The 27,993-nt window shown below is 55.8% G+C and overlaps 1 protein-coding gene across 1 annotated transcript in view; it reads left to right on the top strand.

Annotated features, from left to right (window-relative positions):
* Ttc28 (tetratricopeptide repeat domain 28) overlaps positions 1 to 27,993 on the top strand; it is a 407,017-nt gene that overhangs the window by 373,757 nt on the left and 5,267 nt on the right. The window contains exons 13-20 of the mRNA XM_032886506.1: positions 10,213 to 10,353; positions 13,856 to 14,000; positions 21,736 to 21,915; positions 22,299 to 23,019; positions 24,036 to 24,160; positions 25,740 to 25,971; positions 26,472 to 26,548; positions 27,671 to 27,694. Coding sequence (XP_032742397.1) covers positions 10,213 to 10,353; positions 13,856 to 14,000; positions 21,736 to 21,915; positions 22,299 to 23,019; positions 24,036 to 24,160; positions 25,740 to 25,971; positions 26,472 to 26,548; positions 27,671 to 27,694 — 1,645 coding nt within the window. The remainder of the gene's footprint in view (positions 1 to 10,212; positions 10,354 to 13,855; positions 14,001 to 21,735; positions 21,916 to 22,298; positions 23,020 to 24,035; positions 24,161 to 25,739; positions 25,972 to 26,471; positions 26,549 to 27,670; positions 27,695 to 27,993) is intronic.

Here is a 27,993-nt window from a genome sequence, read left to right as displayed (position 1 = left end):
GAGGAGGTAAAAACTGCTCTGGGTGTTCTTTCAGACACTCAGAGCCAAACCGTCATTTTTCCCGCATCAGAAACACAGTGTGGCCATCGAGAGGGTCTAACCCAGGCTCCTCCACTCCCTGGATACTTCCTGAGGAAGGCGGTCATCTAGGGGAAAGTGCAGCTGGGACACTGGCTGGTGGCACTGCCCCAGTCTTTACGTCCCGCTCTTGGTCCCGTGCAGGGATTGTAATACCTGGGAAAGCTTGCTTTGGTTAGCGCACCTACGGTACCTCAATACTTACCAAAGCCTTCACAAATATTTATTAATTATGAACCCCCCAAGGGAGCCGAGGAATATAAACCCAATATCTTTTCCAGTTAATTCTACACCTTTCCATTTGGCAAATATGTATGTTTTGTGGCTCTTAATAGAGCAAGGAACCCCTTGGCTCTTTTGTTGTTGGCTGTGTGTGTGTGTGTGTGTGTGTATTGTTTAAAGGACTTTATCCACGGAAGCTCCCAGTGCAGCTGGGAGAGGACTTGGGCGACATCTGCTGGCTGGCTGCAGAAGCAGGCTGGTCCAGAGACCCGAAAGCCATGCCCTCGCCCCAGGCCCTAAGTAAATCCTAGACTCCACAGGGCCCGGTGGACGGTGGGTGGTAGGTTCAACCCTGGCTGAGAAGGCAGGGCATTCGCACTTTACGTTATTATTTTCTTTATTATTGTTATTTACATGGCAGCATTAGAAAGCAGGGGATGTCCCCTACCAGCTAATAACCATTTAAGTTGCATTGGGGGCTTTCATCACTCGACGACTGCTCCTCAAGATGGCGGGCTGTTAAACCCCCTACCGGGTTAATGTGGCAGAGAACGACAAGAAGGGCGCCAGCCTCAGCAGCTTCTGTGCCTCTGGTGCTTGGGGGAGGGGGGATCCGGTCCTTTCAGAAAATCCAATTAGAGGGAGAGGGGGGGACCAGTCACCCCCCCAGCCCCTAGGCAGACGCTCTGAATCGCCCTGGCTGTTCCAGGCTTCAGGCAGGAAGGCAGTGTCCACAGGAAACTGCTCCTACCCAAAGCTCCGTGGAGACGGGGGTCTCCGTCCTGAGTGCAAGGGTGAGGGAGCTTTTCTTCATCCCTCCCAAGGGGGGTGCAGGCCACCTGTCCCCAGACTTCTATTCCCCGTGTAGGTATGCAGCCGACTACTCCAAGGAAGACTTAGGGACTAGCCAGTAACCCTACAGATTGCCCCAGCTTCTCCACGAATGCCCCTCCCACCGCAGTTGCCCAGAATTGGGGGACCTCTGTTGAGTGGTCTCATTTTCAGACCAGATAGACTGGGTCTGGTGTTTCTCGGTGGCGGTGTTTTGTACAGAAATTTTAAAGGCGGGCTGCTTGCCTAGATTGAGAGAGTCCCGCACAAAGCCGCTACTCGTTGCAGTTCTGTCGCAGCGATCCAGGGTGCATTTGACTGCCGTGCATGAGGCGTTGTGTGTAGAGCCGCTCTGAGGGCCCCGCCCAGCGTACTGCTGAGCCGAGGAGCTCCCATCCTCAGTGGTCACATGTGAGCGTCACTGTGACTTCAGGTCTCCTCTCCTTCGTGCCACATCCCCTCCACACCACACCCGAGTCTGAGGCTCCTAAACAGAACCTGGCATCCTGACATATCTGCCCCTTCCAAGGCCCCCCTGATTCCCGGTGAACAAGGGCTTTGGGCCTCGTGGGAACCTGGAAGACCATTCCAGTTGTAGTCGTCCTTCTGTGCATTGTAGGACAGACGATGGAAGACAAACCTATTTACAGTGTGCAGTGAGGGACCTGGCGTTGCCGAAAGCTGAGGGGATGGGGCAGCTGCCTGGTGGGCTTGGAGCTTCTAGCCTGAGTGCTCCCAGGTCACCATCTGTACCTCTGAGGGTGGAGGGCAGCCTAAGGAAGGCACAGGTCTAGAAGCTTACCATTCCTTGGCTGTTTCGACACCACTTCTAGTGGAGCAGGCTACCCAGGGCAAGGAAGGTAACATGTTCTCCTACCTGGCTTTTGCCACAAGGTTTAATGACAGTGTTCAAGGAGGGCCTTGACAGTCAGCAGGTGAGCTCAGCTGCTGCAACTGCTCATGATTCCTGACAACTGAGAGTTGGAGCTCAAGGTGCGTGAGGCCCAGCGCTCCAATCTGGGAGGGGTGCCTGTGCTCTCCACGCTCACACATGCCTAAACACCTTTTCCACTGTGGCGTGACGTGATATGACGTGACATGATGTGATATGGGGCTGACACAAACCCTTACAATACCCAGCCACAGTGGAGGGAAAAGTCAGTGCCATGGGCTTGAGGCCTGGCAGTATCCAAGAGTACAGTGTCCTCTCTGGTCCCAGAAGGCCAACCCTAAGCCAGTCCTATGACAAGCAAACGTTATCTTCCAGAATCATTCACAGGAAGCCCCTTCCAGGCTCTACCGAGGAGCTGGGAGAAAGAAGTCTTGGGATTGTTGTAAAACCAGTAGAATTTTGTTTTCCACTGGCTGAGGTTGGTCCTCCTGGGTAGATAGAGGCTTCCTTGTGCGGTGAAGTTTCCCATTGTGTTAGCCCCACAATGCTGGGCAGTGTGTGTGTCCCAGACACAGGTAGCAATGTCAAGGAGGTCCTCAGAAATCTATGTAGCCACCCAGCCTTGGCCAGACCTGTGGGTACCAGAGCCTAGTGACCCAGAGTCCCCACCTCCACACCTCACCAGGTGAAAGTGAGCACTCTGTGGGACTCCTCTCCAGAGCTAACTGGTTCATTCATGCCCTCTTTGTGAGTAGCAGGACCAGAGCTGACGAGCAGGGCTCCCCGTAGTATCTGTGGAGTGGAGCGCTCATGGCTTAGATAGAACAGGCTCCTCCCAGGCAACAGTGGATGTGATATCTGGGAACGGTTGGCACTGCAGTAAGGCCTCATACACAGTGAGGGGGCCATGTGCCTGAAGCAAAGGTTCATTTGGAAGGGAATTGGCAACAGGAAAGGGGTTCCTCACTAGCAGCGACAGAGATTAATTCAAAAATCAAATACATAGTGAAATTGAACTCTGGCAGAACTCACTCACCTGCAGTCATCATGTGACTTCGCCTGCCAGCATCACGTGACTTCACGGTCACTTCGCTCCTGAACAAGACACACACTTGTACTGCACAAGCCATCACCCAGCTGAGCACCTGTGGATGCTGCCTGGGACACTGCGGCTCGCAGTCAAGGCGGCCGCGTGTCCGCAGCGTCTTCATGGCGAAGTTCCCAGCTCCTTAATCATGGAGGTGTCTCCCGCTTCCCTTCTCAGCAGTATCAGTTTGGTTTGTCTCCAGAATGTGTTTGATTTTAAAACCCGGTGCTTGAATCTCACTGGTTAAATGTTCAACGGGGCCTTTACTTGGGATTAGGACAGAACTTGCAGTCTCCGACGTGGCCCTAAACGCATCTCTGCCATCTGCACCACGTGTTCATGTGAGGCGATGCTCTTATCACGGCCAGTTATAATCCTGGAATATGTGGGCTGGAGAGATGGCTCAGTGGGTAAGAGCTCTTCCAGAGGTCCTGAGTTCAATTCCCAGCAACCACATGGTGGCTCACTCCTGCTACTCATCTGTATTATGATCCAATGCACTCTTTTGGGTCTGAAGGGAGCGAAAGTGCACTCACAGACATAAAATAAATAAGTGAATCTTTTTTTAAAAAGAACTAAAATGTAGACCAACTCAGAAGGACAAATGAAGATGCTGTGTCCTGCAGAATCGAATATTTAGCCAAAATCCATTCCTTACATAAAAAAGTAATCATATATGTCCATCTCCTTAGCATGCAAATTTGCTTTTATTTTTAATTACTGTTCTCATCACAGAGGCCAGATACCTGGGAAGACTGCATCATGGGAGGAAAGGGTTTTTGGTTCATGGCTTGTTAGCTTGCCATTCATCATGGTGGGAAGACTTGCTGAAGCATGTAATGGCTGGTCACATCCCACTCCCGGGCAGGAAGCAGTGGTGAACACTGGCACTGTGCTTGCCCGTGGACTGCTGCTGCTGTTGCTGCTGCCCACATCCAGGATTAGTCTCCCCTGCCTTGATTGAACCTGTCTAGAAATACTTTTTTAATTAATTAATTTATTTTATGTATGTGAGTACACTCTGTCTTCAGACACACCAGAAGAGGGTATCAGATCCCATTATAGATGATTGTGAACCACCATGTGGATGCTGGGAATTGAACTCAGGACCTCTGGAAGAGAGTAGTCAGTGCTCTTAACCGCTGAGCCATCTCTCCAGCCCTAGAAATACTTTCAAACACACATCGAGGTTTGTTTCCTAGGTGATTCTAACCCAGTTAATCCAGCAAAGGGGAGGCCCTATACCGGTATACCCAGAAACTATTTAAAATTAACTTCTTTATGATCACTGTTTGATTTATACACCTATCTTGTATAGCCATGTACCCAAAGTCACAGAGGAAAAAAAAATGTCTTGGGCAAAAAGTGGTCTCAAGAACCAGGGCCAGGGTTCAAAGGTTAAAGGTGTTTGCTACACAAGCCCGATGACCTGAATTCAACATCCAGAACCCATGCAAAGACTGAAGGAGGAAACTGACTCCACAATTGTTCTCTGACCTCCATATGCACTGTGACAAGTACGTGCTCCCCATACACAGTCACGTGTGCACACATCCACATCAGCATTAGGAGGTGTGGCCTTGCTGGAGAAGGTGTGTCACTGTGAGCATGAGCTTTGAGGTTTCCTGTGCTCCGGCTCCACCCAGTGTGGAATGAGAACCTGGCTGTCTGCAGAGTGTAGCCCCTTGATAGTGCCTGCCCCTCCTCCAGCCTAGATGCTGCCATGCTTCCCGCCATGATGATACTGGACTGAAACTGTAAGCCAGCCCCAATTAACTGTTTTCCTTTATAAGAGTTGTCTTGGTCATGGTGTCTCTTCACAGCAATTAAACCTTAATTAAGACAGAATTCCAAGTACAAAAACCATACAAACTGTATAAAGCCCTGTAGTGATGGCCTTGGTCCAGACACCAGACTTCACACCAGTTTGGGGTGGTAGCGTCTGGGCAGCTGGGCCTTGAACGAGCCACTGTCCCCTCTGTGTCCTACCCAGCGCAACCCTCGTCATTTCCTGCTCGTCTTAGAGGCCACTCAGGGATGGGTCCACCTTACCCCAGATGCTGGCACTTGGTGTGCTTGTGGATGGGTCATTCAGATGGTCCTCCCTGCCCTCTGTGGTGCGGCTCCTTCAGAGCTCCACAGAAGCCCAGTCTCTATAGATTTCCCACAGAGAAAGCATCTCCCACACCGCCAGAATGGAGGCTGACGAGGGCCCACAGGGCCCCTAATGTGGAATAGGGAACAGGGCAGGTTGGAACAGAAGGCAAGATCTTCTTCTCTACTGCATCTAGAGAGCCAGTAGAATTTTCAGGACAAACAAACAAAAGCAGCCCTGGTCACACACTTCATCAGTCAGGGACGAGGCTGTCCTGGACGCCACTTCTCAGGCCATGTCTGGCTCCCTCAGCTGCCTGAGCCTGAGCCTGTCCATCAGGGTGGAAAAGAGAATGCACGGGACCACTCTTACCCGGCAGAGTGGCTTCCAGGACTCTGGCTTCTGTGGCCCTTTGGAGGTACCTCGCCGTCACTGACCCTGGAAGGAGCACCTCTGCTTCTCTGTTGAGGGCTCTTTCTCAGCCTTTGGCGCCTGGAGACATTTCCTCTGGCCTTGTAAGGTGGCTGTGTGGGACAGAGACTGAGTAGAACCACACTGGGCCTCCAGGAAGTGCTCTGTCCTCCCTGATCCCAGCCACCACAGTGGGTGGGGCCCTCATTAGCCTCACCTCACCTCTGATAAACAGAGGTTGGGTGGACTGGGAGACCTCTGTAAGGTTAGGGTTAGGGTTAGGGTTAGCCCCCTGTTCCCAGAGGGACGAGGCAGAGAGCATTCATCACAGTAGTCTCTTCTGTGCCTTTGCCCCTCCTCTCTGGCCACTAACTCCACTAACAGGGACTAGAAGTCCAGGACAACACCAAAACCTTTTTCTGCTTTTGCCTATAAGGGAAGAGGTCCAGTACCATGCGTTTCCGTGTAGACAATCTGTTTTCTGTGCAGATGGCTCATGCATACGTGCACGCACAGCATACACACACACACACACACACACACACACACACACACACACACACACACACACACGATACCTGTGCTTGCTCTGTGAGCGTGGGGCAGGGCCTCTGTGTCTTCCCTTGCCCACATCTGTCCCTGGTAAATGATTACCACAGGAAAGCACAGGAGATTAAGCGACTGCACTGTTTCTTATGGCTTTTGGCATTTTCACCCAGGGACGCATGCACTGCTAGAATAGATAAAACCTCCAGAAAGACTCGCAGTGACACGCAGTAACAAGTGTCGTGTGCAGTGTGCCTTCTGCTGCAGACTGTCATATTCGCTCCCGTATGGCACTCAAACTACTCTCTGAGTGGAGCAGCAGATGTGCATGTGATTCCTGCACGGCCCTTGCAGGAACAACAGAATGGGAAGGAAACATGGCCCTTGACACCCGCCAAGTGCTGTGTGCCGCCGCCCCTCCCCCTCCCCGTGACTCGCCTGGTTCACCTGCAGGGAGGAGGTCTGCTGGCCTTAGGTCCCAGGGAAGTATCTAGAAGGGTGGGAATGCACCCTGTCACCCAGGCTGCAGGTCTTCCCACTCCAGCATCATGCCCAGGGACTGCACTGGGCTCTGTCCACGTCACACATCAACTCAGAGGATGCAAAAGGACACGTTTCACTGAGAATGCCATTGACAACATGCTCCCAGCAAAGACTTAAAAATGAGACACCAAGAAATGAGGCTTCCGCTCAATTACAGCTTTGTGTTCCCTGCCGGCTGGCTGTGGAGCTGACAGGAAGCAGGCCTCAGCCGTTTGATCACTGTATTTACTGAGAGCAGAAAAGCCAGGACAACACTGAGCCCCTCCTTCCTCCCGGCACTGGAGCACAGAACAGATCATTCCAGGCCACGGAGACAGGCTCACAGAGCTCCAGGCTTCACACGATTTTCTTTAAAAAGCACTTGGAAGACAATTTTTATTCTTTTATCCATGCAACATCAAGGTGCAAGTCAGAATGTGGGGAGAGAAAGGGAGGGAGTAGAGAAAGCGGGGAGAGAGGGAGGGAGGGAGGGAGTAGAGTGTGAACGAGAACACAGTCTCCTGTCAGGTGAACGTAATAATTTACTTTCAGACAACCAGGCTTCTGGTGTCATTTAGAGATAACACTAAAGCAACCGGGTCCCGGCCTTAACAGAGAGCAGCCATTTCGCAAGTGACTCAAACAGAAGCCTTTCCCAGGAGATTCGGGGAGGGGAAGTAAGTGCATTAGTGACTGGATTGCTGAGGAGGGCCAGGCCTTGAACAAGGAGGGCTTGAACCAGCAGATTTGACGTCAGAGTCTGTGCCCACTGTGCCGTGCACGGCTACAAGGTCTGCAGTGTTTGACGTCTGCTGGGGAGAGAAGAGCCTGGGTGGGACCCTGCGTCTGTGTCTGTGCACACTCATGCACCTCTCTCCTGATGGTCTCTGGTCTCAAAGGTATCACAGCAACTGGCTCTGCTACTGCTAAGCTTGGTGCAGCAAGGGCACACAGGTCTCTGGGGACACTGCCCCTGCCCAGTAGTCCTCTCCAGTGCTTAAACAGAAGAGAGGCTTTCAAGTAAGGTTAAGACCAGGACTCAGTGAGCTGCAGCTCAGCCTCGCAATGTAAGAGGAAAGCTGGGACCCCTGGGCTATGTGGGCAGGGCCACCCATCACTGCTCAGCCATTTCGTTTGGCAACTGCAGTTCACAGCTCCAGAGCTGGAGGATGTCAACCTTCTGTGCCCCCGTGTTTATACATAGTCCAGACCCAGCCTCAGAATTTGGATGCTAAAAGGAACATAGTTACGATCAGGTGTCTCCTGCACTGACCCTTCCCTCTCGCCAGCATGATGTTCTGCAGTGACACCCCATTCTGTGGGATGTCCCTACCAAAGTGAAGGCCAGACCCTTCCCATCTTAAAGTTCTGCTAAAATTAACTGTGAAAGAAAAGAGGAGCTAGACCGCTGCCCAGGGGAGCACCCCTGAAGCTTCTTACAGCTTCCGACACGTTCTGGAGGGAGAGCATCTCTAAAAATTTCTGGGGTGTCAGAGGCACCGAATTTGCACAGTGGTAGCAGAGGGGCTCACTCGGTGGGAAGGAGAGCCTTGCTTTGAAGGAACCAACCTTCTATGACCATGGGGCCTGAGACTAAGAGCCTGCCTCTCCACCATGAGCTCAGGGCCTGCACACCAGTTTCTTGCTGCCATCTCAGCTCAGGATTGGAAGTTGGTTTTCGTCAAGCAACTGCTCATAGCTAGCAAGGGATACACGGACATAAATGGGGCCATGCCTATGTAGAGCTCCTACCTGGCTGACGGACAATGCATTTACAGGATCAGGAGGCCAAGCTTCTGAGCCGAAATCCTTTCTGGAGCCTCTTGCCTTTCCCCTGTCCATCCCCGGAGCAGGATGAGCCCTGGCACAGCTCCACGGTGCTGATTCATGGCTCTCTTAGAGGTTGCAACTGTGAGCATCTTGGAGCCGGCCCGGGCCAGCATGTTTCATCTTCACCAGAGTAGCAGGCTGGGCTCTAGCAGGGCTGGAGCAGGTACAGACAGGACAGGTGGGTACTTTGGAGAGGCTGTCATGCAGCCTACATTGTACCCTCCTTTCCCAGCCCTCACCAGGATGCCAGTTACACCATAGCCTTTGTCCTCTGTCCTCCATAGCTTGGTGATCTAAGCATGAACCTCTGCTAACCCCACAGGACAGACAGGGGAATGGAGCAAGATAGAGCCCTCTCCATCCCTTGGGGGGCCCAGGAGTAGAGAGGGCTAGGGTAAGAAATCAAGCTAGAATCCTTAGGTGTAGAGAGCCACAAAGGAGAAAGAGCAAGTGTGGTGGCCAAGGCCATCAGGGAAGGGCCAGAGCATAGTAGACAGACCAGAAAGCAGGCACCACGGGGGAAAGGGAGGCTGGCCTTGGTGCCCTCCCTTCCACTGTTCCCTGGCCTCACCCATCCTGAAGCCTCACTACCTTCCCTACCGAGCTGCAGCTGGTCCTGCCTCTTCCATTATGGCTCTCAGAAGAGTGACCAAGACTAAGCCCAGGAGGTGCTGAGGGCTTACTACGTACAGCACTTGTAGCCAATTCCTGCGTGCTTGCTGGCATTCCCGTCTCACCACCCCCCCCCCAAACCGTGGCTGTTTCTGCAGTGCACTGTGCTATTCCTGAGTAAAGGTTACCGTGATCAGCAGCACTGTCTCTGAGCCTCCCCAGGACAGAGGCTGCCTGGGTTCAGTCACGCCAGCCCAGCTAAGGATCTAGTACACATCTGGTTGCTTGACGGAAGGAAATGTTTTACATAGGGTCTTAGCAGGTCGAAGCCGGCCTTGAACGCATGATTTTGTTTTTCCTCCCTCAATCTCCCAAGAGCTGAGATTGCAGGCATGTACCACCGACCCTGTGAGGCTCTGGACTGGCTTGACGGCCAGTGGCTGAGTATTGCTGGCGTTGTTTCTTACTCTCAGCTTGCTGGGGTCAGGAATACAAGACCACTCTGTCATTTCAACAAGGGGAATTTAAGACTCTGTGAATCACGGAGATGCAAGCTCTGGAGAATATAAGTCACTCTGGAAACTCAGCCCTTACGTGTGAGCCCAGGAGGCCATAGGTGGGGAGGGTGGGGTGGTGATGTGGGCGTCATCGTGGTCCTCTTTACCTCCCTGCACAGCATGCAGCATGGATGTGAAGCAAAGCCTCTAGTCAGGGCTCTGCTGGACATTTCTGTTTACGTAGACTGTGCTCTGAGGTTTCCATTAAATTCTGATGAGTCCGTCTCCCCATCTTGTCTAGCACCAGTGTAGGTGATCAGCAAATGTTTCTAGAATGGACTACAATACTCCTGTGCTGGGGTAGCCCTGCTGTGACACAGCCTGGAAACAGTGCCTGCTCCTCCAGTGCTAAATGCTGGGCCCAGACCGTTCAGACATTGCTCCGTACATCTGTACGGTTCACGGCGGTGCAGATGCTACAGGCACAAGCGAGCCACAGTGTGGAGGCAGTGGGGGCCTTTGGCATCGGGAGGCCGACTCCACAGTGATGCCTTCTTTAATCCGACGGCTCTTTGGTGGTTTCCCGCAGGGCCTGTGCCAGCAGTGAGACAGAAAGCGAGGCTGGAGACATCATGGAGCAGCAGTTGGAGGAGATGAACAAGCAGCTGAACTCAGTTACCGACCCCACAGGCTTCCTGAGGATGGTGCGTCACAACAACCTCCTGCACAGGTACGGCACTTACCGCTAAATGCAAGGCGCTCCCTCCACGGGACGTGGAGCTGGGGCTCGTCAGGTAGCCCTAGAAGCCAGTCTGGTGCTCCACCTTGCTGCCAACAGTTCAAAGGGAGGCCAGGCAGGCTCTCCGCCTTCCCCTTTTTGATAACACAGGCCTGCAACTCAGGAGGCTGAAAAGGGCCAAGAAGCCAGCCCGGTAGGAGTCAGCAGTGGCCCCAAATTGACCTTGTCCACATCCAGCCACCATGACCCCAGTTCCCTGCCACTTAGCGGATGGGTGGGTCACGGGTAAAGCTGCTATTCTCACAGACTTAGGCTAGCCGTATTTTGTCAGAATTCATAGTTCCTGTCTTCAAAGGGATGCTGGCTGTCCCGGGACTGCAGAGGGACCAGACTGGGTGGGTAGCCTTGCTTGGCAGCCCTGTGTGTGGGCACTGTGTACCTTGTCTGCAGCAGCCTGGTTTCCTGTCATTGTTATCAGGGTGGCGGCAGTGTTTGCCTTCCCAGGCCCCAGCAACTTAGGGAAAGAAGACGAATGCTTGAGGGCCAGGCTGGTCTTTCCTCCCTCCTGCCCTTGGGGGTGTCCCTCTGCATTGTAAGGACACAGCCAGATGCAAGGAGGTGTGAGATCAGGCTGGACATCTTCTCCACCCGTGTGGCAAGGAATATGATTTTGATTTGTGATCAAGTACAGCAAGCCCAGAACTAGATTCAGGCCTTCACAGGGTTGTAGCTGACACCGAGTAGACACCTTCCCCAGTCCTAGCACTGCACAGACTCCCCCGCCCCCTCAGCGTGGCAACGAAGGACCTACTTTGCAAATACCTGCTGGCTCCCTGGTATGCCGACAGCAGCTCATAGCTGGTGGACTCTTGTCAGGCAAGAGCAAGGCTGAGTGTGGAAACAAGAGGGTCACTTCACTACTTAATTCACTTTCTTGCCTACAATAAACTAATCCCTCAAAACCGTATAGAAGGTTGGGAGGTGAGATCAGACTGAAGAGGTAGCCCCTGGAGCGCCATGACCCTGGTATCGCGATACCCAGCTGCAGTAAATGACAGTGAGTGCTGGAAGCCTAGCTCTGGTCTCCACAGCCCATGCCTAGTAACTCCAGTCCCAGCCGGATATGCTAGTGCAGTGGGTCTCGACCTCTTCGGAGGTCAAATGACCCTCTCACAGGGGTCACCAAAGATCATCAGAAAACACAAGATTTTTACATCAAGATCCATAACATTAGCAAAATTGCAGTTATGAGGTAGCAACGAAAAAAATTTATGGTTGGAAGTCACAACATGAGGAACTGTGTTGAAGGGTCGTGGCATGAGGAAGGCTGGCAGCCAGCGTGCAGGGGACCTGCAGGCCCTTCCAGTCCCCACTCTGGCTGCCCCCACCCCATGCCTCAGCACTCGTTCACAGGGAGCAGCGATGTGGTGTAATCCCGGAAGCTGGCCTCTCCAGGTGGCTGCTGCTCCGTGAGAGACATCTTGGGCCTCTCAACAGAGTGATGGCAAGATGGGGTTCATCCCTCACCTGCACCCTGAGGCAAGAGAGTGGTCTCCAGACCCCCACTCAACCACCTTACCCCGTCCCCAGGATGCTAAGTCAGAAGGTCTGAGCGTCACCCCGCCCTGTTTTCCACTGTCCGTCCCCTCTGTAGGGCCCAGAGATCTTCGCCTGGCACTGGAACACAGCCAAGCATGTCGGGCTTTCCCAGGAAGGACAGAGCGCTCGCTCGCTTGTGCGCTCGCTCTCTCTCTCTCTCTCTCTCTCTCTCTCTCTCTCTCTCTCTCTCTCTGTTCCTAGGCTACCCTAGCTGAGTACTCCCTTCCTCGCAGATTCCCTGGTGCTTTGGGTAGTGAGGTCACTGCCTGCTCCCTTGCATTTGTCCCTGTGGATCCGTGTGCTCCCCCATCCTCTGGGCTACACACCTCTAGAAACCAGATCTGGTCCAGGATTTCTTTCTCCACCCCCAAGATGTTGGTTACCTTGCATCACACACTTCTTCTATGTGTCTGACTCACTTAACTGACGGGTGGGGTAAGGGACTGAAGGGTTCTTTGGTCAAGCACCACCCCAGCAAAGAGAAGGCATCCATGATGCTCACTTAGCCCCAGTGGAGCAGGGAATGGATGGCAAGGCAGTGATCTACCGCCACCTGCTGGATCTCTGTGGTAGTGCAAGTCCAGAGCCGTGGCATACAAAGCTTGACCCCTGCCCTGCCTGTGAAATTCTGTGCGTCACAGCCCAGGGCAGTTGCAGAGATGAAAGAAGGGACTGGGCCCCTGAGGGCTTCTTGGGGAGCCAGCCTGCTCCCAGGCTGATGGGAAGCGGGAACTGAGCCAAGCTCTCTTGTGCAGCCAGAAGTGAGCTGCGCACTGCTGAAGCATCCCTTCAGAGAACAGTTTGCACATCTCACCTTCAGAGGAGAGCTGTCCTTGATGTGGAGTGTCTCTCCAGGGTCTTCTGCACATCACTGGCTCTGACAGCAAAGCTGTAGCACACCCTGACACCTGTAATTATATTTCCCGAGTAGAGGGGAGCAGCTGCCGAGGCCTCTGCACCCCAGGAGCTGGAACAATGCTTCCGTGCCCCTGGAAATAGGTGGGGCTGGGAAGACCTGGGTGAGAAAGGCACACGGGGGTGGGGGTGGGAGTTGGGGGGGCTTCTGGGAACCCCAGCTGTCACACACCAGCAGGCAGAGCACTTGCCACAGCCGGCTGCTCCATCCAGCACCTGGCACAGTCCCTGCCAGTGTAGGTCCTGTGGCATACAGTGGAATTCACTGCTAACACTGGGCAGTCTCACAGAGAGCGCTACCAGCTGGCCATGTTGAGTCCTCAAGTCAGGCTGCCAAGCAGACAGGCAGAGTCTGCCACCTCCTCCCCATTTACCTGCAACCTTAGTGCTCATCCAGGGCCCGGAGGCCATGACTGTGCCTAGCAGCCAGCCAGTGCTTAGACACATTTTCTGCATTCGTCAGCATGTGTCCTTGTCATCCTTTGAGAGTGTGACTCAGGGGTCCTGTGGATGAAGATGCCTCTGTGTTAGTGAAACTGCCCCAAATAGCTGCAGAGTGTTTCCTCTACAAGCACTTTCCAATCTCTCAAGGGACCCCTGTGAAATGGAGGGGCCCCCGCCAGGGTCTGGCTGGGGTTTGCCTGCCGATCGCTGTCTTAGAAGGCGAGTTCACTGCTACTGGATGTCACCTTCCTTGTCAGCCTGGCATCTGCACTCGCCCTTCCTAATCCTCGTCCTTGACAGAGCACAATTGCTCCGTGCAGGACCAGCACTCCAGGATGTCCGATTATGTAGCTGACACCACAGAGATTCATGCGTGCTGTTATGTACAGAACTCACATGTTGTATGACAGCCCACACCCCCACCCCCTGCAAGGGACAAGCATGAGCTGCAGTTGGCAGTCATGCTGTGAGGCCCTGCAGGCCACCAGAACGAAGGCGGGTGAGCCTGATTCCGACCCTGGTCCTGTCTCCACAGGAGCTGCCACAGCATGACAAGCTTGTTCAGTGGTACGGTGTCACCCAGCAAGGACGGGACCTCCTCCCTGCCCAGGAGGCAGAACTCACTGGCCAAGCCCCCACTCCGTGCCCTGTACGATCTGCTCATCGCGCCCATGGAAGGGGTAAGTGGTTCCTGGGACGGGAGGCTCCTTGATATCAGAATACATCGTTTTCTGGTCAGTGCCCGTGCACACCCACCTAGAGCACTCTGCGGACACACATTCTCCACTGGCTGCTGATAGTCAGGTTGGTGGGTCTGAGCGTGTGCTTCACTCTGCTCTACACAGGCTGCACGCATTCAGGCCACGAGGCTCAGCGAAGCCCCCTGTTGGTGCTAGGAGTGAATGCCAGCCACGCCTACCTAATCCTGGGTGTTTATCCCGATGACCCAGGCCATCCCCCTTGCTCTTTGCCTGGGTCTCAAACACAGAACCAGTGTCCAGTGCTGTAGACACCGACTACAACCCACCCTGCTCTCTGGCTGCCACGTCCCTGCTTAATTTAAACGGTGCTCTTTGATGGTGCGGGGACCTTGGTGGATCTGAACGTTCAGGGGCCTGTTTCAGGCAGGACCATCGCAGGCAGTTATTCTGTCTACAGAGGCGGGAGCATCCCTCAGCAACTCACAGTTCTCGTATGATTTCCCCATCCCCTGAATGGGTACCTCAGCTGGCCTAACAGTTGTGGGTGACTGTTCTGCCTACTGGCACCCTTTCCTGACAAGTGACCCTGGCTACCCTTCCTGATGCCTTTCCTCTGTAGGACATGAGGACCATCTGGAGGACATGTCTGGTTAGCACAGGGATAAAGGTCAGGGTGCAAAACACATCAGGGCTGCAGGCAGGGGGAACTGCGGTGTCCAGCCTCCTGCCCCCACCCCCCACTGCCACCAGCACTCCTCTGCATTCCTGTCTGTGCTCCCCACTCCCGGCAGTCCTCTGCACTCCTTCTCAGTCCCAGCAGGGCTCCCCACTCCTGGCAGCCCTCTGCAGTCCATCAGTGCTCCCCACTCCCTGCAGTCCTCTGCACTCCTTCTCAGTCCCAGCAGGGCTCCCCACTCCTGGCAGCCCTCTGCAGTCCATCAGTGCTCCCCACTCCCTGCAGTCCTCTGCACTCCTTCTCAGTCCCAGCAGGGCTCCCCACTCCTGGCAGCCCTCTGCAGTCCATCAGTGCTCCCCACTCCCTGCAGTCCTCTGCAGTCCATCAGTGCTCCCCACTCCCTGCAGTCCTCTGCACTCCTCTGCAGTCCCCCCATCTCAGCTCCCAGCAGTCCCTCCGAGCTCCCACCCCGCCAGGCAGTCCATCCCCACTCCCGGCAGCCCTCTGCAGTCCATCAGTGCTCCCCACTCCCTGCAGCCCTCTGCAGTCCATCAGTGCTCCCCACTCCCGGCAGCCCTCTGCAGTCCATCAGTGCTCCCCACTCCCTGCAGTCCATCAGTGCTCCCCACTCCCTGCAGTCCTCTGCAGTCCATCAGTGCTCCCCACTCCCGCAGCCCTCTGCAGTCCATCAGTGCTCCCCACTCCCTGCAGTCCTCTGCAGTCCATCAGTGCTCCCCACTCCCTGCAGTCCTCTGCAGTCCATCAGTGCTCCCCACTCCCTGCAGTCCTCTGCAGTCCATCAGTGCTCCCCACTCCCGGCAGTCCTCTGCAGTCCATCAGTGCTCCCCACTCCCGGCAGCCCTCTGCAGTCCATCAGTGCTCCCCACTCCCTGCAGTCCTCTGCAGTCCATCAGTGCAGTCCATCAGTGCTCCCCACTCCCTGCAGCCCTCTGCAGTCCATCAGTGCTCCCCACTACCCTGCAGTGATCCCCACTCCCTGCAGCCCTCTGCAGTCCATCAGTGCTCCCCACTCCCGGCAGCCCTCTGCAGTCCATCAGTGCTCCCCACTCCCTGCAGTCCTCTGCAGTCCATCAGTGCTCCCCACTCCCTGCAGCCCTCTGCAGTCCATCAGTGCTCCCCACTCCCTGCAGTCCATCAGTGCTCCCCACTCCCCATCCTTCACTTGCCTGAGCCCCCTCCATCCTTTGCTCTACCAATGCTGAGGAAGACGACTGCGACTGTGGGCTCTGCCTGCCTGGCTCCTCCCCTGCCCAGCTCAGCAAGGCCTCCATCCTGAAACCCTGTCCCCTGGTCTCTGCCATCCACACAGCAACATGGTGTCTCAGGACTTGGCTCTTGGCTATTTCTCACTCCCCAGTCAGGGCCAGGACCACCCCTCGGCTTCTTGTCCCTCAGCAGCTGGTGTGAGGCCTAGAGCATTTGGGCACCTGATAGAGCTGCTCTCAGAAGCACATTTGCATGGGGTCTGACACAGCACAGAAAGCAGGGGGCCCTAGGGAGAAACAGGGCGATGGCTTTTGTGGCCACCTGTGGTAAACTGGGGGCTTTCCAAGAACTAGAAGCCAGACAGCCCCCAGGGATTATAGCCACCCAAGCCAAGTTTCCTGTGTACAAGGCTGGGGCAGTACCTGGCAGTACCTGGTGGAGGCGCTGTTCACCCTAGGAGACCAACACTTGGTGAGTCCAAGCTGAGCTGGGAGTCAGCAGAGGAAGCTGAGGCCAGGAGGTTGCTGGGGGCAGGGCTCACCAAGTGCCTGGAGTCAGCGGGGTGTGCTTCAGACAGTCCCTCTCCCACAGTCTCTCTTCTGTGGTCACACCCCCAGACTAAGTGCGTTAAGCCACGTCCACACACCCTCTTGTTCCTGCAGAGGTGCAAGGGAGGGTGGTCTCAGCTTTAAAGGGGTAAAACAGCCATCAGAAAGCACCTTCACATGACCACCAGGTACCCACCAGGACTGTGTCCACTGCAGGCCAGGGACCGATGCCTCTGTCCGAAGGCTGTGGGCTCACTCCACGATTCAAAGCGTTTCTTGGACCCCTGGAATCTAAAAAAGATTCCTTTGTCAGAGGTTTAAACACAATCCATGAGCTCAGCAGCTTCAAAAGGGGGGAGGGGAGGGGAGATCTGGCCAAAGTTGTGCAAGGCCTTGGAATAAACTGTGAGAATGGAGTGACCCCTGCTCACCCCTTGGCTGAGGCCTATCCTGCAGTCCCAGCGCTCGGGATGCAGGACAGTGTGAGCCAGGAGCTCTCAGGCACCCTATGCAGCATGGCGAGCCTCTGCTCAGGGATCCACTGTGTCTCAAGGAGAGCACGTCTGAGAACCTGGGATTCCTCTTCCCGTCCAGCTGAAGCTGCATATTTAGCATGCGTATGTAGACATGCCAGGTACACACTGCCCTGAATCTGGCGACAGCCCAGCAGCTGTCATAACCCATCAATTCCAGGAGCTCCCGGCCTCTCATGGCCGTCCTCTGGGAATCCTTCTGTAAACGTGCCACTCCTCTCCAGAGACCACCAGAGGGCGCGTGATGCCGCCAGCCTTATGGGGAGTCCCACTGTCAGCTTCCAGAAACAGCCAGTTCCCTCCCTCCACGTTTTCACAGAAACCTGAGATCAGGACTGGAGCCCTGAGACAGAATCGTGGATGCTTCGAGCCTAAGCACTGGTCCCATCATATGGAGCATGTGATTATCTGAACAAGTGCCTTCTTTTAGCTGTGGTCTTGTTGTTAGGGAACAGGCCGGCAGTACGGAAAGTGGGACGGAATATTCTACTGTAGGGGTGGAACACCAGCCTCTGGCTGAATATTTTGCCCAGGAAGTGTACTGTCCTGTGCTGTCAGGATGGGTGACAGGGGCCATCGGCAAGTGCTAAGTCAGACCCAGCCTAATGTCACCAAGGAACAGAATGGAATGTTTGAGTGAAAGGCTGGCAGGAGGTGGGGTGAGGTGGTCCCAACCGGTTTAATTAAAGGTGTTAAGAACAGCAGTGGCCCTGAGACAAGGTCTGCCCTTCCGTTGAGAGAGGACAAAGGATCCATCTCATCTCTGAAGCCCATGTGGCCAGACAACCTGTGGCCAGGGGTGTTTTCAGGGCTGACTTGGAGTGTGGCCCTGTACATTACCAGCAACATGTATGATGTTCCTCCACCCACATGCAGACCTTCCGCACTGCAGGCAAGTGTCACCCAGTGCAAGGCACCGTGCCCTCGAGGCAGGCTGCAGCAGGGCCTTCTCCAGGGGGGGAGGGGCAGTCACTCACTCTGCGGACCCCGAGAGGCCTCTGGACCCTCAGACTCTGGGCTCACAGCCTCACCGTTGTATCCCCCTTTGCTTCCACTCTGCTTGAAGTAAAATTTGAATCTGGCGCTCCAAGAGGCCATTTACACGGTTTAGATACACAGCTGTCTGCAAAGGCCAGAGGGAAAATGACATGTGGCTGGAGGCCAGGTGTGGCACCAACCACTGGCTGTTCCAGCATGGCCGAGTCACTGTGGATAGCCACACCTCACACTTGACAGCCTGTGCTGTGGCCCGTGCTACAGCAGCTCCCTTTGCTTCCTGGGCTGTGAGGAAGGGACGCTGGCATTGTCCTGTGCAGGTAGTGGGAGCTCTGCCCATGCCATGCAGAGGACAAAGGAGCCTCCCACCCCATCTTGCTGTTTCTCCTTAGCCTCCGTCTCCACTCCAGAAATGCCCGCCATCACAGTAGTCGGGAGGTAAAGTCGCACCCTAGGCTACCTGGAAGGCACTAGCTAGGGGTAAGAGGAGCCATCAGTATGAGGGAGCTCTGTAGACACTCCAGAACTGTGGGTGCATGTCCAAGACAAACCGAGAAAGACTGTGGCTGGCCCATACAGCATGATGTGTGCTGCTAGGCCACCCTGGAGGGCAGGCAGGCCACCAGAGACCAACAAGGAGAAGGTTGAGAGGAAGGTGGCTGAGTGGCCTGGCCCATAGCTGAGATGCCACCGTCCACCTTCCCACCGTCTGACTGTCTCGTAGGATGGCCTCCTCCCTCAGAGGACACAGCCAATCCTTGAGTGGACGCTGAGGCACCTCCTTGGTTACGGAGGGCTACCTCCACCCACCTGCAACAGGACAGCCCTTCCTTTCCTCTGCAAAGGCTGCCCCCATCCTTCCTGGGCCACAGTGCAGGTCTTGCAGGCGGTGCCTTCCTCTCCCACACCACTCAGTCCTCAGCAAGGCTTAGACCCACAGAAGGCTGCACCATGGAGCAGACAGACATCAGGACTCTCTCCCCTACTCCCACCCCATCTTGTTCTGAAAATATCAGGAGTCAGAAAAACCTGTCTCTGGTGGGCTTGTCTGGGCTCTGAGTCATTCTCTTATAGAGAAGAGTACAGGAGCCAGAGCCCTTTCCCAGCCAGATCCGCACAGGTCCTGTGTGTCTGCCCTGTGTGCGGTGTGTGAAGCACCACCACCTCTCCTCCTCCCTTCCACCCACCCCTCAGCTCCCCACACCTCCCTTAGGAGCTGGCACTAGCTGGTCCCCCAACCCACCCCCACCCTCCTCCTTTCACACAACCAGAGAGAGGTCTTATATGCTCAGGTCTGTGCCAGGCTTGGTGCTGTCCAATGAGGCAACATCCGAGGAGCCCAGACAGCAAGATCAGGCTGTGAGGCTCAAGGGTGTCCCCCATCCTGTGGCTCACCTGGGAGCACTGGCTACCGTGCATTGGCACATCTTTCCTCTATTCTTCCAGTGTGTCTCCAGGTGGGACTGACACATGGCAGGCTGTTCCCTAACCTCACCAGAGCGTCCTCACTCACACTGCACAATGGGCCACTTATTCCCAGGTCAGGGCACCCTGCTGTCTGGCTCTGCTCTCATCTTAATGGACCCACCTTCCTGAGCCAGGTCTTCCTGGCCCTTTCCAGCCTCCAGTGCAGGACCCAGCCTGGCACCCATGCTGGTACCTGCCACCCTCTGAACTGGCATCCTATGTCTGTAACGGTGTCGGGCTAACACAGCCGAGTCTTACTCAGTAACGGCTTCTTAAACACACTGCTTTTCTGCACACACACACACTGTACGCTCATGAGCAGGCCCTCTCACACACTTACACTGCTTTGCTGCAAACACAGGATGGGCACTGCCCAGCAGTGCATCGGAAAGCCGAGGCCTCTGGGGAGGGACTCACAATAGCACAGCCATGTTAGTGGACACTGTCCTCCAGGACACATGGCCACTGTCTGTGCTTGTGGCCCAGGTCCTGTGGCATGTGTGGAGTTAGCAGAGCCCCTGTGACCGTGCACCAGGGTGCATTTTCTCTGTAGAGCCTCCAGATGACCTACCTGATGACCTCATGGTGACCTCTCTGAGCTCACGGCCCTGCCATTCCTGCCACTGAGGTCTAGCTCAGGCCTTGGTGTGCATAAGACCTAGATGCCTACACTCCTACTGACCCTCTGTGAGCACACACGCCCTTCGGGCAGCTCGGGGAAGCCGTTCCTACTCCCTGTGCCCCACAACAGCTCATTTAGCTCTTCTTGGGAATGGCTTGTAAAGCAAACAAGCAGCGCAGTGATTTCAATTCTCCACTCTCCTCCAGTGTTAGCCAGATTATAAAGGAAGCAAGGCCTGAGGGCCGCGAAGCCTGGCCTTCCCACTAGGCACATGTCACTTTGGGTTAGCCAGCATTTCTGCCACCCTCGGCCAGGTGCCCCCAGGAGCAGGCAACTGGGTCGAATGAGCACATTCGCTTCCTGAGGGCACAGCCTGTCAACCTCGCCGTGTCGGCAGGAAACGTGCTGGACCATGAGGCAGGCGTTTGTAGACGACCCCGGGGCTGCGGCGGCTTCCACTCCATCTCTGTTGACCATCGGCCACACTCCTCACTCACAGCCTCCCTCTCTCCTCCCCCACTTCCTCCCATGCTTCTCCTCAAGTACAGTCCTGGTCTCCAGTGTAGGCCCCGGTCTCCAGTGTTAGGGTATACCCACCCCCCCCCTCTCCCCAGACAGAGTATTGGGATTGTGGGTGTGCCCACCCCCCCCCCCCAGACAGAGTATTGGGATTATGGGTGTGCATCTCCCCAGACAGAGTATTGGGATTATGGGTATGCACCCCTCCGCCCCCTCTCCCCAGAGTATTGGGATTATGGGTATGCACCCCCCCACCTCCTCTCCCCAGAGTATTGGGATTATGGGTATGCACACACACACACCGCCCCCCGGCCTCCTCTCCCCAGAGTATTGGGATTATGGGTGTGCATCACCACGCCTGGGTTCTGGGTCATCTTCCCAGCTGGCTTTCCTCTTCCACATCACAGCCCCACTTTGGAAAAGGCTACTTCTGGGCAGAGCGAACCGGTGTCTACCTTGCACACCGACTGCCCCAGGTCCTCAACCTAAATTCTGTCGGGAGAGATGCTGCCTCTCTGATACCTTCTCATCCCCAGAAGCCATAAGTGGAGACAGCACCTTCAAAGCCAGGCCCTGGGGAAGAGGCCCGATCATCACGGTAGTTCCTGGGCCACAGACACATGCCGTGACCCCAAATCCTTCATTCTCGCTCTGAGTATCTGGCCTTGTGCTCACCAAATGGGAGACTCGTCAGGCTCACATCATGGAGTCCTTGCTGCCCAAGAGGGTCCTTGCGTGCACTCCTGGGTCATGGTGTCAGCCCAGTCTTCCTGCTGTCTTGGGGTGCCTCTAGGGCAGCTCCCTCTGCACTCATCCTCAGACTCCAGGTAAAACACCTGGGTCCACCAACAGCTGCTTTCTTTGGGTGCCATTCCCCTTCAGGCTTGGTGACTGTCATCTCCCTGCCTCAGTCTCTCCCAGACCTTGACAGACTGTCCACTACTTAACCTTCTATCTCCCAGCGAGGCACACAAGGGCCTCACCTCTGAGTCAGGCAGGATACCTGCTGACACTTGTACAGGGTAGCATGTCCAGTATCCAGCTTCCAGACCAGCCCTGACAGTCGACCAGTGCAGTCCTGGGCGTTGCCTCTTTCCCTGAGTCAACTCTTGCTCTTACTCTGCAGGGCTTGATGCACTCCAGCGGCCCCGTGGGCCGGCACCGGCAGCTGGTTCTGGTTCTGGAGGGGGAGCTCTACCTTGTCCCCTTTGCTCTCCTGAAGGGCAGCGCCTCCAACGAGTACCTGTATGAGCGCTTTACCCTCATCGCCGTGCCTGCCGTCCGCTCGCTTGGTCCGCACTCCAAGGTAACACACTGCCCGACTCTGGGGTCTCCCATGCAGCCTGGAGGGCTGACAGGCTTAGCGCCCAGGCCCAGGCCCAGGGCCCAGTGTATATGGGGTAGGTTCTGCCTCGGTGGTTTGTTGTCGGATTATGTTTCTCAAGAGGCAGAGGGAAAGGAGCGAGCTTCTGGAGTCTCCGTGGCGGAGTACAGGTCCCAGGTGGGAAGGGAGCCGGTGTCTCTGACGCTGGCAGGCTTACAAAGCACATTAGGCACTGGCTGGCAGAAGCCTCTACCCTGCTGGCAGCGGGGACTGGCTCTACTGATCACAAAGATGCTCAACACCCAGGCTGAGTGACGATACCAGGACACCAGATGCCCAGCTGACAGGGTCTCCTCTCCTTACAGGGTCACCTGAGGAAGACCCCGCCCACGTATTCCAGCTCCACCGCCATGGCAGCTGTCATAGGCAACCCTAAGCTCCCCTCAGCAGTGATGGACAGGTGGCTGTGGGGGCCGATGCCCTCGGCAGAAGAGGAGGCATACATGGTGTCAGAGCTTCTGGGCTGCCAGCCCCTTGTGGGCAGTATGGCCACCAAGGAAAGGGTCATGAGTGCCCTGACCCAGGCTGAGTGTATCCACTTTGCTACCCATGTCTCTTGGAAACTCTCGGCCTTAGTCCTCACGCCCAACACAGAGGGCAACCCCGCCAGCAGCAAGAGCTCCTTTGGTCACCCCTACACGATCCCCGAGTCGCTGCGGGTGCAGGATGACGCAAGTGATGTGGAAAGCATCTCAGACTGCCCACCGCTGCGGGAGCTGCTCCTCACCGCGGCCGACCTCCTGGACCTGCGGCTGTCTGTGAAGCTAGTGGTGCTCAGCTCTTCCCAGGAGGCCAACAGCCGTGTCACAGCGGATGGCCTGGTAGCACTGACACGGGCCTTCCTAGCTGCTGGTGCGCAGTGCGTACTCGTGGCTCTGTGGCCCGTTCCAGTCGCAGCTTCCAAGATGTTTGTCCACGCCTTCTACTCATCCCTGCTGAACGGCCTGAAGGCCAGCGCCTCCCTGGGTGAGGCCATGAAGGCAGTGCAGAGCAGCAAGGCCTTCTCACATCCCTCCAACTGGGCAGGTAGGGAGCTGAAGCCTGCTGGTGGGCGCTGGGTGGTCCCCCACAGTCCCATTCTGCAGCTGTGGGAGGGCGGGAAGCAGGCTCTGGGTGCCAAGGCCCTCATACTCGGCCCCTGGAGGCACAGCCACCGCCTTCCAGACTCAGAAGGAATCCACGGCTCTCGGCATCAGTGGACAGTGCCTGTCTGTCACCAGTGCCTGTCTGTCACCAGGGCACCTAGTTCAAAACCCCGTGTTAGGAAAGAAGACCCTTGATGTGGTCGTGGGAAGGTGTAAGCAGGGTTGTGTGCCATGTAGAAGTTACCTGCCCCCTGTAGTCCAGCACATCACGCCTAGCGGGTGCCATGGTTCCTCCAGGGTAGCCTTGCCTTCCACCTAGCAGCACAAGGCTTCAGTGTGGCTGTGCCACTGAATGGCTGGTGCTCTGGTAGAGCACAAGTGACCCACGGCCTCTCGTCAGACCAACCTGTCCTGTCTAGGCCCCACAGCACCCATGTAAGAGACCGGACCCTTTGCCTGGCCCTTCCTTCCTGCAGGTTCCCTGCCTGTGCAGGCTCCTGGGCCACTGCACTTGTTTGGAAGTGGCATTCACTTGTTTTTTGTTTTGTTTTGTGTTGTTTTGATAGATGACCTAGGCAGGCAAAGGAGCTAAGGGGTCCAGATAGGAGACTAATGGGCTCCTGTTGCTTAACTGTCTGGCCTTTTCTGCTAGCTCAGGCTGTTCCTCCTGAGTCGGAGGGACATGCCTTTACCCGTCTGGTTGCTGGTTCCTGCCCCAAGTTCTCTCCCACTAGGCCTCTCTCTCTCTGACAAGGAAGCTTGGGGCTGCCCAGCCCAGGGGCCGCTCTGGAGTACCTTCCCATGGCTCACAGAGACAGCCAGGAGCATGGATGCCCAAGAGGCCAGGGACTGAGCCCACGCCCACCAGCGCTGGCTCTCTTGCTGGGCAGTTGGGAGGAAATGTTCAGGGTAGGGTGGCAGTGCTGTCCCCTGAGGAGCCCGCTGTGCTGTCCTCAGGTTTCACACTCATCGGGAACGACATAAAACTGAACAGCCCCTCGTCGCTCATCGGCCAGGCGCTCACGGAGATCCTGCAGCACCCGGAGCGGGCACGGGACGCTCTACGCGTGCTGCTGCACCTGGTAAGGGCCAATGGGGCCCCTCTGGGGAACTTGGGTAAGGTGCCAGCGAGAACCAGCTGGGACAGCATGTGATGGGGGTGGCTGGATCCAACTGCCCAGTTCCCTACCTGGAGGGGGTGAGAGGACTCTTCAAGGTCTCAGGGTGCATGATCGGGATGAGTCCCAGACCAGCAGTAAGACCCCAGCAGCTGACAGACTTCGTCACCAGAGGCTTTCCCTGGATTCAGGAAAGGGCTGGTTGTGCCCTCGGCCAGCCCCAGTGTCCATGAGGCCTGAAGGCTCCTGTACAGTCAGAAATTACCAGTTAAGGCAGCCATTCAGAAGGTACAGCTGAAAGGATCAGGGGTTAAAGGTTGACCCGGACTACTACTACTGCCTACCCCCAAAATAAAACGGTGACACAAACTTGTCCTATCTTTCCCCTTTGCTGAGAACAGGGAGAGCAGTCTCCAGTCATGCCAGCCCAACCCTGGACACAGTTTTCTGTGCTCACCTCACAGGGCTAGAGCAAGCACCATAGCTTCAGAGGACCCCCCCTGCGGGAGTGGGAAGTAGGTGGGCAGGCCATCTAGGCATCTTAGCGCACGGAGACAACTCAAGCCAGGCCCATCAGCCCCACACCCTGGGTCTGGGGCTCTGTGCACATCAGTGAAAGAGAAGGTACACACCATTCTTCAAGCTTGGGTCTGTGTGGAGTTTCTGAACCTTAGGTGCTGTACCTAGGGGAGCCTAGCTGCTGTGATCAGTGACACTCCAGGCTCAAGGATGCTGAGACATTAGCTTTCTCCGTCACCCCATATCTGTGAGCCCTTCTGAGTCCCTCCTACACCCAAGGCACTGTTTCCATGCTACCACAGACTTCTCCTAGTCACCCTTCCTGCAGTGGAGTCTCTGTCCAGCCGGCACCCTCAGGGCCTCACAAGGCCTACAGCCATGGGTATATTTACTGCTTTCCTCTTTTGGGTTAACAGTCAGAACCACACCCCAAGCTCCCCTGATAACCCTTCTGGTAACAATACCCGTTTCTCCTGCAGGAGGCAATGTGCCTCTGAGACCCAAGGACAGACACTCCTGACCCTTAGTAAATGGACACTTCTTTTCCCCAAAATGTCGGATTCATGCTTCACTCTAAGAGAAGCCTCGGGTGACATGCTGGATAGTCTGCAAGCCTCTATGGGGACACATGTGCCTCAGGGGCCTGTGACATCTCAGGACAGAGTCAGGTGTCCACTGAGAGAGTTGTGCAGAAAATGAGGATCTGGCAGGCACTGGCAGGCACTGGCAGGCACTGGCAGGGTAGTGAGGGTATAGGCCTGGGCAGGCTCTGGCTGGAGCAGGCTCTGGACTGAGGCCGCTTTCTGTGGAGTGGAGAAGGGAAGACCCCTCCTTTGCCCTAGCCCTGCAGCTCTGAAGACCAGCTCTTGGCAGTCACGCCCTCCTATGCATAAGGCCTCGACATCATGTCCTTAGGCCTGTCCAAATGGCCTTCCCAGGTGGCAGTAGTCAGCATGACACCGACTTTCCCCAAAGCCCCAGGAGGAGAACAGGCTGACCTGGGTCTCTGCCTCATCCCCATCAGGTGGAGAAGTCCCTGCAGCGGATCCAGAATGGACAGCGCAACGCCATGTACACGTCTCAGCAGAGCGTCGAGAACAAAGTGGGCGGCATCCCTGGGTGGCAGGCTCTCCTCACAGCAGTGGGCTTCCGGCTGGACCCTGCTGCCAGCGGCCTGCCAGCAGCCGTCTTCTTTCCAACCTCAGACCCAGGCGACAGGTTGCAGCAATGCAGCAGCACTCTCCAGGCCCTGCTGGGTAAGCTGCTACGGCACGGGGAGTGGGGTGGGGTGGGGTGTACTGAGTCGGCACAAGGATGCTGGGTCTTGTCCCTAGAAGCATCCCCAGAGGTGACAGGGTCCCTGAGACACTGCCATGGATGCATGGCTGATACCCACCTTACCCGGTCTTCCTGTCTATGATGGTGTGCTGGCCCCACCTGGGCTCTGTCCTGTCCCGGGGGATGAAAGTGGCCCTGGGCAGATCCTGTCATCAGTGGCTATGCTTCTGGCAAAACCACAGAACCACCAGGGTGACGTAGGTGCACCACCACCTGGGATCCAGGCTATCCTGGAGCCGTAACTGGGAGAGTGAAGCACAGTGTCAGGGTCCCTCTCCTCTGGAGGCCACGTGTTCCTGTCCCAGGCCACACAGGAACATGTCTCTGGCCTGGCCAACCTGTAGCTAACTGCCCTCAGTGCTAAGTGCCTGGAACACTTTCCCTGGGAGGTGACTCCTGCTCCTCTGTCTCGGCTCAGGTCTGCCCAACCCAGCTCTCCAAGCACTGTGCAAGCTCATCACAGCCTCAGAGACGGGAGAGCAGCTCATCAGCCGGGTGAGTACAGCCAGGCGCCAGGTGCAGGCTGGGCCAGGTGCAGGCTGGGCCAGGTGCAGGCTGGGCCAGGTGGGCTGGGCCAGGTGCAGGCTGGGCAGGTGGGCCTGTCAGGAATGTGGAGTGTGAAGAGAAAGGGCTGGGACAGCATCTCTGGGCTCACAGCCTTGCTGCTGGTCCAGGTGTCTCCAGAACCCTCTTTCACCGTCTTCTCGTGTCCTGCCACCTCCCCCAGCTCTCCCAGATAATGGACCAGTATCACAGTGTTGGGTCAGACCCTGAGGGCAAAGCCTTGTAGAGGAGAGGCAGCTTTGAGGAAATGTGGGTGGAATTCAGGGATTTGAATTCTGACTCTGAGCTCCAAAAGCAGCCCCACTCCCAGCAGCTTCTCTGTCCCCCCGACTTTCCTTCTGGCCACTGAGAATCCAGAGTCCACCCAGGTGTACGTACAGGTGTGTGTGTGGGGTCTGTATGGCATTCTTCAAGGAAGCAGAGTCCCTGGCCATCCTGGAAGCTATAACTTGGCACAGTAGTGCATGTTGCTGAAGTATATTGACCCAGTCTCAGCCATGTGCAGTATGGTACCCTATGTGAGCTTCGCCAGGGTAGACACCCTCAGTGGCTCCTGGATTCCCCACCCCCAGGGCTGTTGGCACCATCACTGAGACACAGAACCAGTCAATGACCTGGCTTGAGTTCCCGCTGGTTTTATAATTAGCATGCCTCATCTGCTCACTGAATAGCATCAGAGGATACTTCTAGAATGTTGCATGTTCAAAGATCCAGAACACAGCTCTGTGTTCTCCAGACAGGAATGCAGAACTTGCACTCCTACACTGTGGGCAAAGCCAAGAGCCTCAAAGTGCCAGCTCTTTGTCTCTTGCTTTTATGGAACAATGGGACTGTGGAGCCCCGAATAACTGGACGCTGGCCGAAGTGTCTCCTGTGTGCTCGTCTCTTGTGTTCCCCTTGCTGCCTCTCATTCCTCTCCAGTCAGAGCCAGGCTGGTGCAGCACCTCCTAAGGCAGCAATCAGCTTGTGTGCATAACTGCTGTGCTTGGATCTAAATTCTCTCTCTCTCTCTCTTTCTCTCTCTCTCCTTTTCTCATACTCTGCTGGCTGAAGGCTGTTAAAAATATGGTGGGAATGGTAAGTACAACTCTAACTTAGCGGCTGCTGTCAGGTGAGCGCCTGCCCGCCCACCCTAGCACCCTGGCTCTGAGCTCGCTGGCCATGCCATGCACACTGGCACAGGGCTCTGGGCTGGGGCTTGTCCCCACCTCTGCTCTGGCTACCCCTTTCCTGTTCCACTCTGTCCTGATTTGACCTCAAGTTTCACTAGAGCAGCAGAGGCAAAACCAGTGACAAACACAGGGAGGGAGAACACCCCCTACCCGAGAAGCAGAGTTCACCTGACACCTGAGTAGTCACACGAGTGTTGCGGTCAC

This window comes from Rattus rattus, chromosome 16, assembly GCF_011064425.1.
Source record: "Rattus rattus isolate New Zealand chromosome 16, Rrattus_CSIRO_v1, whole genome shotgun sequence".
Lineage (NCBI taxonomy): Eukaryota > Metazoa > Chordata > Mammalia > Rodentia > Muridae > Rattus > Rattus rattus.
The sequence above is the reverse complement of the archived record's forward strand: the minus strand, read 5'-3'. Positions and strand labels throughout refer to the sequence as shown.